Below are 11,004 nucleotides of genomic sequence, written 5' to 3' on the forward strand. Positions count from 1 at the left end.
CTTTATACAACTATGCTGCATCACATAAAGTGCCTAATTTTTTTTTCTGTCATACTTCAAATAGAGCAACTTTCCCGTTTACTACTATTATCAAATTTAATTCTTGATATCCTTTAGTGAAGAAGCAGCAATAAACTACTGGGAGCTAGCTGAACACAATATCAGTAGGCATATATGTGTAGCCACCCATCAGCAGCTAGCTCCACATTGTGCATTGCTGCTCCCAGGCCTACCTAGAATATGCTTTTCAACAAATTATACCAAGAGAACAAAGTAAAATAGATAATAGAAGTAAATTGAAAAGTTATTTACCGTAATATGACATGCTCTATCTAAATTGTGAAAGTTTTTTATTTTGAGTTTATCTTTTTAACTTGACATTTTTAACATTTAAATAATGTTCTTTAATATGCTTAATACATTAGAATTAAAGGGACACTAAACACAATTTGTTTTCTTTCATGATTCAGAGCATGATGCAACTTTCTAATTTATTCCTATTATCATTTTTTTTTGTTCTCCTGCTATCTTTATTTGAAAAAGCAGGAATCTAAGCTTAGGAGCCGGCCCATTTTTGTTTCAGCTCCATGGTGTCTACATTTTTTAAATAACGATAGCAAGAGAATGAAGAAAAATTGATAATAGGAGTAAATTAGAAAGTTGCTTAATGCTCTATCTAAATCATGAAATAAAAAAAATGGGTTTAGTGTCCCTTTAATGAAGAGTACATGCAAATTACCATTCCTAATAAACAGATAATTTCAACCCATAATAGTCTATACAGGCTGCTTAAAGGGCCAGTAAACCTAGAAAATAATGTTATATAATTCTGCACATAGTGCAGAATTATATAACATTAGATTAGTGCTTGCTTTATACAACCTAATATTGCCGCTGGAATAATATAAAAAAAAAAGAGGGTTTTTCAGACCCGCCCTCTGTGCTCTACTGAGCGGGTCTGGTTTTACCTCAGAGCGCATCTGAGCAGCTGTCTAGTCACAGCCTTGCCCGAGAGCGCCATTACACTCAATGTAGCTCGCTCCTGCTGTGACTTGACAGCTGGCCAGATGCGCTCTGAGGGAAAACCAGACCCGCTCAGTAGAGCACAGAGGGCGGGTCTCAAAAACCCTCTTTTTTTTTTTTTTTTTCTATAAAATTCCAGCAGCAATATTAGGTTGTATAAAGCTAGCACTAATATAATGTTATATAATTCTGCACTATGTGCAGAATTATATAACATTATTTTCTAGGTTTACTGGCCCTTTAAATTGTAATCTATGCCCTGGCCATGTAAATTGTGTTGTTTTATTAAAATGCTGTTTTGCGCATCTTTGTTTTATTTCTATTAGGGTTTCTGACAGATGATTTGGTGAGCCAAGAGGATAACGGAAGCCAGAAGAAATATATGGGGGTGTGCTGTCTCCCAGGAGAAGGGCAGAAGCACAGAAGACTAGATGTTATAATTGTGCCTTACAGAGAATTTGCTTGTGCACTCATGTACTTTACAGGTTCAGCACACTTTAACCGGTCCATGCGGGCTCTGGCAAAAACCAAAGGCATGAGCTTATCCGAACACTCCCTAAACAAGGATGTAGTGCGGAACGGGGCGGTAAAGGTCAGTGCAGGGTGTCCTCTAGAAACCCCAACGGAAAAAGAGATTTTTAAGATACTTGGGCTTCCCTTTAGAGAACCGCATGAAAGAGACTGGTAAATTTGGAATTTACCATAATATCTGTGTTTTTAAATTATGCCAAAATACCTATTTTTAAACTGCCTTGTAGAAATGAATTGGAATTTAGCGACCTGCAGTAAATCCTCATGTATTTTATACGATTTCAGTTTGCATGATTAGAAGGCAGTTTACGCATTATCTGTAGTGGTTCTTTAATCTCATAATTCAGTTACTTACTGCTGTATTGATTTTTCTATCTAGGAATCATACAAGAGGCATCAGGACAGCCTAGTAAATACAATCAGAAAGCTACTACATTATCAGGACTTTATCTGCTTTTAATGGTGACATTGTAACTATATTTATCTAATGTCTTCATACTTAAAGGGACATGAAACCCAACATTTTTCTTTCATGATTCAGATAGAATATACTATTTTAAACAACTTTCCAATTTATTTCTATTATCAATTTTGCTTTATTCTCTTGGTATCCTTCATTGAAGGAGCAGCTATGCACTACTGGGAGCTAGCTGAACACATTGGTAAGCCATTGATAAGAGGTATATATGTGCAGCCACAAATCAGCAGCTAGAGCCCACCTCCTAAGCCTACCTAGGTGTCCTTTTCAACAAAGGATACCATGAGAACAAAGCAAATTAGATAATAGAAGTAAATTGGAAAGTTCTTTAAAATTGTATGCTGTATCTGAATCATGAAATATTTTTTTGGGGTTTTATGTCCTTTTAATAGGTCCATAGAATGTGGATGATAAGTTGAAGACATAAATTTACGAAGGACTAATTTATTTACTGCATTGTAATTGGTAAATACTGTGTGAAATGACTTGCTATAATCGAAAGCAGAGAAATTAACATCAGTCTTTCTGTAACTTGACATCATAAAGGGACAGGCTGCACCAGAATTTTTATTGTTTTAATAGTTAGATAATCCCTTTATTACCTATTGCCTAGTTTTGTATAACTAACACATGTATAATAATATACTTTTAACCTCTGTGATTATCTTGTATCTAAGCCTCTGCAAACTGCCCCCTTATTTCAGTTCTTTTGACAGATTTGCATTCTAGCTAATCAGTGCTGGCTCCTAGCTAACTCCACGTGCATGAGCACAATGTTAACTATATGACACACATGAAATAATGTCATCTAGTGGTGAAAAACTGTCAAAATGCATCCAGATAAGAGGCGGCCTTCAAGGTCTAAGAAATTAGCATATGAGCCTGCCTAGATTTAGCTTTCAACTAAGAATACCAAGAGAACAAAGCACAATTGGTAATAAAAGTAAAAAAGTTGTTTATAATGACATGCCCTATCTGAATCATGAAAGTTTATTTTGGACTTGACTGTCCCTTTAAAGGGCATAGGAAACTGAAACTGACTGTCTTTCATTTGAAAGTGCAGCTTTTAAGCAATATATTATGCAGTTGCATTGTGTCCATCCTGTATGAAATGAACAATATTATTTTGCTTAATGCTTTCACTGTATGGAAGAAGCAACCTCTTTATAGTAAGACAGAAAACCACACCATGTATTTAAATTTACGCTTGTCGTATTAGCTTTCGGATCTCTACTTTTTATGAAAAAGAAATTATCTTGTAATGCTCTGATTTATCTTTATTGTTAAACGGATAGAAATGTCAAAATTGAAATATTCATAAATTAGGGTTGCCACCTGTCAGGGAATGACCCAGACAGTTTGGGTTTTCATTTCTGTGTTCGGGTTTGAAGCTGAGTCAGACCAGGACATGCAAATGTCCGAGTTTGGTGGGAAAAAGCTACAGCCAAAAATGTGACATTATGTATTTGCAATATACTGCACATACCTACAGTTATTTCTCTCTTGCGTGTGTGTCTGTCTTTGTGTTTGTCATTGTCTGTCTGTGTGTGTGCAAGAGCGTGTGTGAGAGAGTGTGTGTCTGTGTTTGTCATTGTCTGTCTGTTTGTGTGTGTGTGCAAGAGCGTGTGTGTGTCTGTGTTTGTCATTGTCTGTCTGTGTGTGTGCAAGAGCGTGTGTGAGAGAGTGTGTGTCTGTGTTTGTCATTGTCTTTCTGTGTGTGTGTGTGTGTCTTTGTGTTTGTCATTGTCTGTGTGTGTGCAAGAGCACGTGTGAGAGTGTGTGTCTGTTTGTCATTGTCTTTCTGTGTGTGTGTGTGCAAGAGCGTGTGTGTCTGTGTTTGTCATTGTCTTTCTTTGTGTGTGTGTGAGAGAGAGAGAGTGTGTGTGTCTGTGTTTGTCATTGTCTTTCTGTGTGTGTGTGTGTGTGCAAGAGGGTGTGTGAGAGAGTGTGTGTGTCTGTGTTTGTCATTGTCTGTCTGTGTGTGTGCAAGAGCGTGTGTGAGAGAGTGTGTGTCTGTGTTTGTCATTGTCTTTCTGTGTGCGTGAGAGAGAGAGAGTGTGTGTCTTTGTGTTTGTCATTGTCTTTCTGTGTGTGTGTGTGTGTGAGAGAGAGAGAGTGAGTGTGTGTGTCTTTGTGTTTGTCATTGTCTTTCTGTGTGTGTGTGTGAGAGAGAGTGTGTGTGTGTCTTTGTGTTTGTCATTGTCTTTCTGTGTGTGTGTGTGTGTGTGTGTGTGTGCAAGAGCGTGTGTGTGTCTGTGTTTGTCATTGTCTTTCTGTGTGTGTGTGTGTGTGTGTGTGTGTGTGAGAGAGAGAGAGTGTGTGTCTTTTTGTTTGTCATTGTCTTTCTGTGTGTGTGTGTGTCTGTGTTTGTCATTGTCTTTCTGTGTGTGTGTGTGTGTGTGTGTGTGCAAGAGCGTGTGTGAGAGAGTCTGTTTGTCTTTGTGTTTGTCATTGTTTTTCTGTGTGTGTGTGCAAGAGAGAGTGTGTGTGTGTTTGGCATTGTTTTTGTGTGTGTGTGTGTGTGTAAGAGCGTGTGTGAGAGAGTCTGTTTGTCTTTGTGTTTGTCATTGTCTTTCTGTGTTTGTGAGTCTGTGTGTGAAAGAGTGAGTGTATGTGTGTGTGCGTTAGTGTGTGAGAAACGTTAGTATCTTTGTGTCAGTGTGAGAGTGTGAATATCTATGTGGGAGTTTGTGTTTCTTTGCTATTATACAATACATAGTGTGTACTCTGCAAAAATACTTCCATTAACTAAAATGCTTCTTGTAAAAGTTAAGGTTTTCTGTGGCATACGCACATATCATGCGAGGGCCGTGCAGCATTATTCAAGCTCAGAGAGCTGCAAATGGTGCTTATTGCTTCTGCGAAGACTTAATTTGTGTCATACCATCCACCGCTGACTCTCTGAGAAAGTGTAGTGTTTGAATACTGGAGGCCCTCACAGCATATGTGCGTATGCCACAGAAAAACAGTAATAACCTTTACTAGAAATATTTTTCTAAAGGAAGTATATTGCAAAAATGCGTCTATTTCCTCAGTTTTGTCCTTCCTATCCCTTTTAAACTAATGCTTGTTGCAAGCTCTCTGTTTAACTCCTGTAAGGCATTTACACCCTGAGTTAAATGTGAACCAGACGACCACCTGTTCCATTTTAGTAGGACACTGCCAGTGATTGGCGGCTACATGTGTATTCTGTTTCTGATTGGCTTGTCAGTAATGTTTAAAAGTGCATATACAGCGCCAACATCCAAACAGATACAAGCTCCCAAAGTGAGACCCCCTAAAAACTAAAAAAAAAAAGAATATTAATATAGAAAGAGGGAGCACCAGCTATAGGCTAAAGTATCAGAATAACAGATTAATATTAAAATAAATGTATTACATTCACATAAACTAGGGTACCCTATGTACATATAACAATTCGATTGAAAACCATTAAAAAAATTAGTTAAAAACAATAGAGTAAGTGCCCCTCAGGAGAGAGGGGAATACCAAAACATATAAACACAAAAAAATGTGTATTAAAAGTCCCAAATGATATAAAATGTCTTAATAAGTGATGATATCCTTAACAAATGTCCTGTGTAACAGATCCGGTGCCCGTGTGAATCCAATTAATCCTTCGTGTATGATGGGGTATCCAAGAAATCAAAAATCAAAATGGTTATTAAAAATATATGATATATATATATATATATATATATATATATATATAACCTGTGAAAAACAAAAATCATAGTGCAATAACGCTAATATGAATATGAACTTAATTGAAAATAGGCTTACCCTATATGTAAACTCGAGCAGTGACTACTTATAACATGTACATCAACGCGTTTCGGCCCCAAAGCTGGGCCTTTCTCAAGATCTTGAGAAAAATTGAAAAAGGTAAAAAGTATTTTAGTATAGCAAATTGATAAATTTATAATGATCTGATCTTGTTTTAAATTTTAATCTGTTAAAAGATATTTAAATACAGTAGGATTGCATAATCCGCAAATGCACTGACTTTTTTAATTCTGATAACTCCATGTCCCCTGTATCATGTGATAACATCAGACTCATATGTACAATATATACTGTGAACTCTTGCACATGCGTAGTAGGAGCTGGTTACTCAGAAAGTGTGCATATGAAAGTGATTCATTTTGAGAATTGGAAAACAATTGCAGCAAACAAGGCTTTAATCTGTTTTAATAGCATTCAGACTCTGCAGATATGTTAATCTACTTGAAGACTGCAGAAAACTGTTGTAATATCAAGGTGTTTACTCGTCCTTTTAAAAAAATGAAAATACTGAAGTCATCAGAACCCTTCTCAGGATTATTATATAAACTTTAAATGTATTATCTTCAATAATAATACAAGTTGCTGTTTTTTTTAAATTAAAGGGACAGTCTACTCCAGAATTTTTATTGTTTAAAAAAAATAGACAATCCCTTTATTACCCATTCCCTAGTTTTGCATTACCAACACAGGTATATTAATAAACTCAACTTCAGGGTAGCGCACAAACACTCGTAAGATGTGGTGTCAGGCAATTCACGTAAGGAACACACCCCCTCTCAACGTCACTCTGACGCATCCGACTCTGTCAGCTGTACTGGTGCAATGAACGGAGCGTTCCACCTCCGCTCCAAAGAATGCAAACAGATGCAACAATCAAAGCACTCAGCAAATAAGCCGCAGGTATACAAAAGATCCTTGACTCAAGAGGATAAAGTTAACGCTGTGTTTATTTCTCCATATCAGCAGATATCAATACGTATTTGGTCACAGCGCTGACATTTAATGGGGAGAAAAAAGACAGGCAGTAATGGTCAAACGCGTTTCATCTGTTAAGACATGACTTTCAATGACCATAAAATCACCCACAATTCACTGCTATTTAAGGACACAAAACACCTCCCATATTTTAACAGTCTAATCATAATGAACGATACATAAAGCAGGAAATTATAGGTGATTTTAAAAGGATATCTGACAGTACACAATCTATACCAGCATGGCACATATATATATATTGAACAGCAGTAATAAACTGTAGAATGATACAATTGCAAAAATAAACAAATTAATAAATTAAAACAAAACTGCTCAGAAGCTACGTGCAAAGTCAGCATGATAAAAGTGACAGAATATTATAATCATTTATGATCTACAAAAATGGAGATGGGAATCCCTTCAAAGATTATATTCATTTTTACTTTCGTTACATTGACGATATTTTGATGGTTTGGAAGGGCCCAGTAGACCTTATTGATCAGTTTTTGAATTACATTCAGAATAATTCTATGAATCTTAAATTTACGATGGAGTACAGTAAAACTTCAATCTCTTTTTTTAGACATTAGACTTTTTTCCAATGAGGATGCATCCAGCATAGAAGTCGAACTTTTTCGTAAAAAGATAGCAGGTAATACCATTTTGAATGCGAAGTCATGCCATCCAAGGCAGATTATCAATTCTATCCCTAAGAGCCAGTACATCAGGGTTAAAAAAAACTGCACAAGTGAACAAAGTTATTGTAAACATTCTAGTGAGTTAACGGATAGGTTTCTAGATAGGGGTTACTGCAGTGAAGCTCTGAATAAGATGAAAAGTGAGGTGGATATTATAGCTAGAAATGATCTCTTTAAGTCTGATAAATCCCGTAAACAGGATAGGTCTAACAAACCAAAATGTATCACTAATTACAGTGTAGAGTATGGCAAAATATGCAATATAGTGCGCAAAGCACTTTCTATTTTGGAAACTGACAAAAGTCTTCATCGGATTGTTGAAGAAGGTATATGTTTTGTGTCTAGGAAGGCTAAGACATTAGGTAATGTTCTATCTCCCTCAATGTTACCGATACAAAAATGCAAATTGGCTGTCAATTAAACCTGTTTTTTTCAAATGTGGGAGTAGGAGATGTAAATCTTGCTCCTATGCTATTTTTGGTACTAATTTTGTGTCTACTGTTAACAGTAAAAGCTTTCTGATACAGGAACATATGACATGTAACTCTTGCTATGTCATATACATTTTGACCTGCAGGGGGTGCTGTAGGCAGTATGTGGGACAAACGACACGGGCTTTGAAAGATCGGTTTTTAGAACATTTACGTTCCATTGAGGACCCCTTGTCCACTACTCCCATCTCCTTGCATTTCAAAAGGGAGCACAACTCAGATAGTTCCCTGCTGTCATTTCAAGGTATCCAGCTAATCCCTAGACACCCGAGAGGTGGAAATAGAGGAGTTCTTCTCAGTAAGAGAGACGTTTTTTGGATCTTTCAGTTGGATACTAGAATGTCAGCGGGATTAAATTCTGAGTGGTACGTTAAACTTTTTGTAGATCATAAATGATTATAATATTCTGTCACTTTTATCATGCTGACTTTGCACTTAGTATTAAGTGTTGGCACATTTAGCTTCTGAGCAGTTTTGTTTTAATTTATTAATTTGTTTATTTTTGCAACTGTATCATTCTACAGTTTATTACTGTTGTTCAATATACTGTATATATGTGCAATGCTGGTATAGATTGTGCACTGTCAGATATCGTTTTAAAATCACCTATAATTACCTGCTTTATTTATCGTTCATAATGATTGGAATGTTATAATATGGGAGGTGTTTTGTGTCCTTAAAGGGACACTCAATCAAAATTAAACTTTCATTATTCAGATAGAGCATGCCATTTTAATCAACTTTCCAATGTACTTCCATTATCTAAATGTGCACAGTCTTTTTATATTTAAACTTTCTGAGTCTCCAGCTCCTACTGAGCAATGTGCAAGAATAAGTGTGTATGCATTTGTGAATGGCTGATGGCGGTCACATGGTACGTGTATGCATTTGTGATTGGCTGATGGCTGTCACATGGTGCAGGGGGAGTGGAAAAAAACATAACTTAATTGTCAGAAAAAAAATCTACTACTCATTTGAAGTTCAGACTTAGTGTTATTGCATTGTCTTGTTATCTTGCATTTGTTGATTATGCAAATCTACTGTGTTGACTGGTCCTTTAAATAGCAGTGAATTGTGGGTGATTTTATGGTCATTGAAAAAGTCTTAACAGATTAAACGCTCTTGACCATTACTGCCTGTCTTTTTTTTCTCCCCATTAAAGGGACAGTCTACACCAGAATTTTTATTGTTTTAAAAGATAGATAATCCCTTTATTACCCATTCCCCAGTTTTGCATAACCAACACAGTTATAATAATATACTTTTAACCTCTGTGATTATCTTGTATCTAAGCCTCTGCAAACTGCCCCTTTATTTCAGTTCTTTTGACAGACTTGCAGTCTAGCCAATCAGTGCCTGCTCCCAGATAACTTCACGTGCACAAGCACAGTGTTATCTATATGAAATACGTGAACTAACACCCTCTAGTGGTGAAAAACTGTTAAAATGCATTCTGAAAAGAGGTGGCCTTCAAGGTCTAAGAAATTAGCATATGAACCTCCTAGGTTAAGCTTTCAACTAAGAATACCAAGAGAACAAAGCAAAATTGGTGATAAAAGTAAATTGGAAAATTGTTTAAAATTGCATGCTCTATCTGAATCATGAAAGTTTATTTTGACCTAGACTGTCCCTTTAAATGCCAGCGCTGTGACCAAATACATGTTGATATCTGCTGATATGGAGAAATAGACGCAGCGTTAACTTTTCCTCTTGAGTCAAGGATCCTTTGTATACCTGCGGCTTATTTGCCGAGTGCTTTGATTGTTGCATCTGCAGGTATATTAATACACTTTTTACCTCTGTGATTACCTTGTATCTAAGCTCTGCAGACTGCACACTGTTATCTATATGACACACATGAACTAGCGCTGTATAGCTGTGAAAAACTGTCAAAATGCACTGAGATAAGAGGCAGCCTTCAAGGGCTTAGAAATTAGAATATGAGCCTACCAAGGTTTAGCTTTCAACCAAGAACAAAGCAACTTTGATGATAAAAGTAAATTGAAAAGTTGTTTAAAAATGCTTGCCCTATCTGAATCATGAAAGTTCAAGTTTGACTGGACTGTCCCTTTTAATATTTAGCAAATATGAAATGTACGTAGTGAAGTAAAATATTTCAATTTGTAAACACATTATCAGGAGAGACCAAACGTTTAGAGCTTACATATAGTTTTCTATCTCCTTTAAAATGATTCATTGCCAGGGATAAGTTATATATGCAACTCACGTGAGCCGTATCCTTAATTCATGTTAAAGGGAAAGAAAGGTCAAGTTATTCTAACACTAATCTTTTCTTTGAATTCTTTCTAGCCTTTATTTAGTGTTTAATGTCCCTTTAAATGTAATAGATGTTAAAGTAGTGTTAGATTTGATACATTTGGTCATTTTTGCTGTGACTCCATTCGCTTGAGGTATCTTCATTAGTTAGGAAAAGATTTTCTCTTTTTAGCGCACAACCAATCCATAGCTTTTATCAGTATCTATTGTCTAGGATTGTAAATGTAATTCACAAGACTGTGCAAACCAATTAGACAGTAGTTAATCAAAGATCAAGGAAAGTAATTAAATATTTTATGAGTCAGTAACAAAAATTAGACATCAAGGTGCATAAATTGGCAACTATCTGGCAGCCTTCCTAGTTTATGGTAGAATTGGGGCTACCATGCAACCCTTTAACTTGATAGACCAGTAAAAAGTGAATATTTTATAGAGCTTGTCATCCCTCCCCCAGTAAGAATTCTCCCTGTTCCTCTCTTTTTATAATGGATCCTGCGAGAACGTTTCTTCTGTGTCTGCTTAACTGTGGGGGGGGGGGGGGGGGTCTGATTTGCATTAATAAAATCCCAGCCTAAAGTATATGAAGTATTTGATCACACTTGCACTAAAAAAACATTGAAGATCTTTCTTAGTTGTTAACTTATGTATTGATTATGTAAACATAATTGTGTAGTAATCATGTGTCTAACTATATGAAATTTGTACATTGCTGTGAATTTGTTTTAGATTACCCATTAACTGTAGA

General features: G+C 36.1%; 1 protein-coding gene across 1 annotated transcript in view; it reads left to right on the forward strand.

Moving 5' to 3' along the window:
- POLL (DNA polymerase lambda) overlaps positions 1-5,332 on the forward strand; it is a 52,173-nt gene extending 46,841 nt beyond the window's left edge. The window contains exon 9 of the mRNA XM_053692486.1: positions 1,350-5,332. Coding sequence (XP_053548461.1) covers positions 1,350-1,711 — 362 coding nt within the window. The 3' untranslated portion in view covers positions 1,712-5,332. The remainder of the gene's footprint in view (positions 1-1,349) is intronic.
- The last annotated feature ends 5,672 nt before the right edge of the window (positions 5,333-11,004 follow it).

The sequence above is a fragment of the Bombina bombina genome, chromosome 9 (genome assembly GCF_027579735.1).
Source record: "Bombina bombina isolate aBomBom1 chromosome 9, aBomBom1.pri, whole genome shotgun sequence".
Classification (NCBI taxonomy): domain Eukaryota; kingdom Metazoa; phylum Chordata; class Amphibia; order Anura; family Bombinatoridae; genus Bombina; species Bombina bombina.